This window comes from Theobroma cacao, unplaced genomic scaffold (genome assembly GCF_000208745.1).
Source record: "Theobroma cacao cultivar B97-61/B2 unplaced genomic scaffold, Criollo_cocoa_genome_V2, whole genome shotgun sequence".
Classification (NCBI taxonomy): domain Eukaryota; kingdom Viridiplantae; phylum Streptophyta; class Magnoliopsida; order Malvales; family Malvaceae; genus Theobroma; species Theobroma cacao.
In genome coordinates, this window is record NW_017234757.1 from 1 (window position 1) to 6077 (window position 6077).

The 6077-nt window shown below is 32.4% G+C and overlaps 1 protein-coding gene across 1 annotated transcript; it reads right to left on the bottom strand.

Moving 5' to 3' along the window:
• Window positions 1-2430: 2430 nt before the first annotated feature.
• On the bottom strand, window positions 2431-4107 carry LOC18594688 (UPF0481 protein At3g47200; the record flags this gene model as incomplete). The annotated part of the gene is made up of 1 exon (XM_018129778.1): window positions 2431-4107. A coding segment is annotated over one exon (1401 nt), but the record flags the coding sequence as incomplete, so codon positions are not given.
• Window positions 4108-6077: the final 1970 nt, after the last annotated feature.

Sequence of the window (6077 nt, forward strand, 5' to 3'; positions counted from 1 at the left end):
CATTTTATCTCACAAATTCTCCTCCGATAAAATTATTATTATTTTATTATTATTTTCTCACTTGCGAAACATTTTATCCTAAACTACTCCTTTCGTCTTTTATCACTTTTAAACATTTTAGTTGACCTCAATTCGCATTTGATCAACTTTATTTATCACCATATCAAAGTATGGGGTATTTCAACAAATGTCCTGGTGGTGGAAAATTACTGTTTTGCCCCTAGGGTGGTAAAATTACCATTTTACTCCTATGCTCTAAATTATACCGAAAATTAAAATTTTTCAGTTCTAAACCTCAAATCATACTCCAATAAGTCAAATGGGGCCAAAAAATCTTTTCTAAAATTCTCATTTTGTCCTTAGGTGGCAAATGACCATTTTAACCCTAGATAGTGAAAATTTCGGTTTGACTCCAAATTGATCCTCGAACTCCAAATCACCATTTTGAGTCATCCCTGGATTGTGAAACTCTTAATTTCACCTTAAAATTCCTATTTGAACTAATTCAAGGCTTAATCGACTTAATGATACCATTAGGGGCAATATCGTCTTATAATGATTTTCTCAAACTTCCTAAATATGCAACAATTCTATTGAGCATGTAAATGACATCGTAATTATTTTATAGAACAAGGTTTGACAAATATTCTAGCAAATATAAAGATTTATCCAAATTTTTATTTACGAAAGTCAATACAACCAGCAAATCTGAATCTGAGTATCCAACTACCTCTAGATTGTTGGAAAGACTATATGTAAGTATAAAGTCTTTAGTTCCTTGAAGGTACCTCATGACCTTATTTGTAGCTTTCCAATGGTCTAATCCTTGGTTACTTTGATAACTTCCCAACATTCCAACTGCAAATGTAATGTTTGGTCTAATACAAATCTGAGCATACATCAGGCTTCCAATAACTAAAGCATATGGAATATTTTTCATCCCTTTCCTTTCAAGATCATTTTTGGAACATTGTTTCAAACTAAACCTATCACCCTTCACAATGGGTGCAACATTGAGTGAATAATCTTTCATCCAAAATCTCTTAAAAACTTTATTGATACAAGTTTCTTGAGACAATCCCAAAAGGCCTTGAGATCTGTCCTTATGAATCTTAATGCCAATGACATAAGATGCCTCACCCACATCTTTCATATCAAAATGTTCGGAGAGAAATTGTTTCACCTCATGCAACAACCCCAAATCATTGGTTGCAAGTAAAATATCATCCACATAGAAAACCAAAAAGATGATTTTACTCTCACTAACCTTATGGTATATACATTGATCTATAACACTCTCTACAAAACTAAAAGAAGAAACTACGTTATGGAATTTTAAGTACCACTACCAAGAGGCCTAGTTAAGTCCATATATAGACTTCTTAAGCTCGCAAACCAAATACTCACCATGATCAGAAATAAACCTTTTCAGGTTGTTTCATGTATACCTTTTCCTCTAAATCTCCATTAAGGAATGTCATTTTCACATCCATTTGATGTAATTCTAAGTCAAAGTGGGTAACCAATGCCATGATAACACAAAAAGAACCATTTCTAGACATAGGAGAGAAGGTCTCTTGATAGTCAATTTCTTCTTTTTCTGTGAATCTTTTAGCAACAAGGCTTACTTTGTATCTCTCAATGTGCCGAATGAGTTTTTCTTAGTTTTGAAAATCCATTTACAACCAATGGCCTTCGGCCCATTAGTTAACTTTACAATATCCCAAACTTGATTATTCGCCATAGAATTTATTTCATCATTCATGGTATCATACCAAAATTTAGATTTACTACAATCCATTGCTTCTGAATATACAAGCAATTTATATGAATATACAAAACTTACGAAAAGACAATTACATTCTTGGCCTTTTTCTTAGGGTGGGATACAAAATAGCTTGCAATTTATCAAAAGTTTTGTTTAGTTTTTATTTGTTGAAAAGAAATCTTGGGGTTAAGAGTGTTAATAAGAATTAATTTAGTGTACGAGAATGTTGGCAGTAGTTGAGATTCTTATAAAACAAATATGACCGAACCTATTATTAACACATGCCTTGAAAAACTATATTTTAAGATTATCCTAATATAATTTAAACTTTTTTTAAATATTCAAAGATCCAACACATAATGTACACAAAATTTAATTTAATTTTAACACAAAAAATTTTGCAACTGCCCTTCCTTTCAAAAAGAAGCTCTGAATTTTGAGAAGATTATAATTCTTCCGTTTCATATTTGTCTTTAATTTTAACTTTGCACAAAATTTAAGGAATTTAAAGGTGGATTTTTGACTTCATTGATTATGAATTTTCTTTCACAACTTATCTTGACAAAAAAAAAAAGTGAATAGTTATAATAAAGGCTAATTAGAAAAAGTATGAACTATAGTTTTTGTTCTTTTTTTTTTTTTGAAAAGCAGTTTTTGTTCTTTCGGCAAATAAAAGACTTTATTGAATATACGAAGAAAGTACAAAGTAGATGTAACCCTAAATAGAGTGGTGATATCACCATAAACATAACGAGAACAATACAACTGAGACAAACTCAAAGGGAAAAACTCAAAGTAACTAAACCAAATAGCTAAACTTAACAATAATGAGAAAAACATAAGGAGACAAAAACAAGAACAACTAAAAGGCAAGAAGCGCATGAGCTTTAGTTTACCATATTTTACAACCACCAAGCCTCAAGCCTGCCTCCAATCCATTATTTTACAAGAGGAATGAGTGCAGTTACAAACTGTCCGATGGTAAGAAGGATAACGAGAAGAGCAGCAATAAAGGAGATGAGTGCCCAGGGACTGTTAAAATAATCATGCCTTAATTTCGCCTTCCATGTGTTCCAACGTCTTGCGCAATGCCTCTTCACATCAACAAATATCTCCTCATAATAAAAGGTATCACCGCATAAGATAACATGGTCACGAAGTTTGTTAAACATTATAGCAACAGCTTCATCATCACCCAACATATTTTCGATGATTTCACTGAAACGAAGCAATTGCACATCCTTGCTTGAGTTGATAAGGTTATCCATCAACGTGACATAATCAATGACATAAGTTGAACCTTCCTCATATAGTTCATAGGCAATGAGGTTACGAAAGAGACGCTCGGTATCGTCTTCAACCACAAAGGTTGGAATCTTCATTGTCGCGTTTGTAAAGCTTATATCAAACAAACTGTTCACACCGCTCTCTTCGGTGCTATTCATGAATTGGATTCCTGCCTCTTTCAGCTCTGTTGCACAACGTAAGGATTGCCATTCCAATAGGCCTTTTCTTAAATTTTCCTTTTCTCTTGCACAGCATGTGATAGTCACACCGCTCTCTGCGTCACCTTGGAATTTTTTTTCTTTTGGCTTTTCTACGGCACAGAGTGTGAATTTCCATTTGTTTTCTAGGCCACCTTTTTCTCTTGCTTCTTGTCCTGCCCTTGCTTTTTCATCTTTTGTTCTATAGTAATCCTGATGGTGCCTTATTCCTTGAGGAGAAGGAGACCAATTATCATGTAGTAAGCTTAGTAGGTCCTTGATATTGTCGGTATCTTTGATGGTAGGAAGGTTTTCTTTCCACGTCTGTGGACCTGGCAAGAAATTAGAAAGAACAGAAAAAGCCCGGCAAGCGAAATCTTTTCCATCTGTTGGATCCTCGATCACGTGATACAAGCCCACTAACACAAAGAAAGGAAGTTGATTTTCGAATAGAACCAAGTCACCGAGTAAGGAATTTTGGACCCATTTTTTTTGGAAAATAGGATCATCATATTCACCTGTTTCCATCTGCCTCAATAGCTCAACAATAAAGCAACCATCGACGAGCATTATTTCTTTAAATTTAGCTTCAATATCATTCGGTAAGGATGGGGAATACCATTTGCGAGCTCGTACAAAGTCGATGGCGTCCCGATATCTATGGTCGTTTTGGTCACCGTTTCTCTCAAGAATCCTTTGTAAACAACGTTTTTTGTAGACTTCCATCTCAATCAAGTGCTGCTTACCATGGTGATAAGGACCAATTGAAATTAATTGTGGTTCATAGGCACTTTCATTTAGCTGCCGTAGTTGATGAGGCACTTTCAAAAGATAGGCCTCTTCGTCAAGCCCGAAAGAGGCAGAACTCGGATATTTTCGTATCACCTATGCAAAATGAACACAATGAACACATTAAAATACTAGGAGAAAAGAAGAAAAGTGAACACAATGAACACACAAGATAGTAAGACACTGCCTACCATACACTAGTACCATTGCTCATGTCATAAACCATCTCCTTAAACCCTCAGGCTTGAAAGATAAATGTAAGATACATATTGCTGGGAAAGAGAAAACGTAGGAAACTACTGTATAATTTTTATCATGAACCTAATAAAATGCAAGAAAATAAATTTTAATACAAAGTTCGTAGGCATTTTCGTTTACCGGGTAAGCATCACCACAAGCCATAGAAAACGGCTCCTCCTGCACAAAAAATTTATAAGATAGATTGTTGGCAAGGAGACATTGTTGGAAAGGTGTAAAGGCAGCAATAGCCAAAATACACGAGGAGAAAATTTAATAGCGACTTTGGCCAAAGCAAGATTTCATTGCTTATGCTTAGTTGAGCAAAAGAGAAAATAGAGGGGAAAGACAGGCCTAAGAAACAAATTTTTTGTCTATACTTACAATAAAGGTGTCACATGAAGGCACCTCTAAATTTTGAACTCGAACTTTTGACCTGTCTATTTAAAGTATATTTATTGTAAAATATTAAAACTAATTCCTATATTATCGTTTCAAATAAAAATTTATTTATTGTCAGAGCAGGAACCTTACACATAACTCATGCATTTTTTTCATTTCCTTAATTAAGTACTTAATTTATTCTGTGGGTTTTTAATTATATATTATCAGAAATTAATATTTTAAATTTAAAAATTAATTAAATTTATTTTTTGAAAAGGAAAATTAATTAAAATCATTAATATTTTAATCATAATAATATTTGAATTATAAATAAAATATTAATATTTAAATTATCAATTATAAATATTTTAAATAAATTATAAATTATTAATATTTTTAAATTTAAAATAAAATAAAAAAAGGTAATCATATATTATAATAAAAGTTTAAGNCCATCCCATGAACAACAATCTGTACTCTCTTCCCATGAGTCTGTCTTAGGATAAGATCTGATCCCATAGTCTGCATCACAAGTAAATGAAGCAGAGCTATTAATAAGAAAGCTCTGCTTGAATTGAAGCAAAGCTGCAGCCTCGTTGTGGGAACATATCTTCCCTGGTGTCGATGAAGTGAAAGAGGATGAAGTAGTGGCTTCAGCATAGATATAAAACAAGAGGAGCAGGCAGAGGAATTGATAGTTCCATAGCAAGCTTCTCATTTTCCTTATTTGGAACTTTAAACAATGAATGTTGAGGATGATGTGAAAATGTAGTATTTGTAAGCTTACAAGTCGGCAGGAGTCAATATAATTAGCCTCAGGTCTCCGTCTTTCCAAAATAAAACCAATACCGCCCTGTCCCCGGTGTCTTTGCAAGACAGCTTAGAATTCTTGGCATTATTCTCCACTAGTATGTGGTAGGCCAGTCCTTGTTAACTTTACCGGTTCCACTTTTCTGACTTAATATCTGTCAAGCCGTTTTATTAGAAAATCTTGTGATGTGTCCTTTCGTGGAAGGGAGGATCAAGCAGAGGCGGCTTATTCAAAGATTCAAATGAAATTTTTTTATTAAAATTAAAAAAAATTATTAAAAATTATTTTTTTAATTTTTTGAGATATAAAATTTTTAATTAAATTTTTATAATTAAGTTTTTTTAATATTTTTTTTTCAATTGATTATATAGTCAATTCATTTAATTTTTATTGAGATATTATTGATCTTAAGTAAAATTTTATTAATTTTAATTTTGAAAAACTTCTTTCTCCTGAAGCAACACTTACTGAAATTGTTAACATTATTTTAAAATCAATATATGCATTTTAAAAAAGAATCAAGTCTTTTTATATGATTAACTATATCAATTGAACTTTTTTTTCCTGTATAATTTATTTTAAAATTTTTAACTCTGAAAATAAA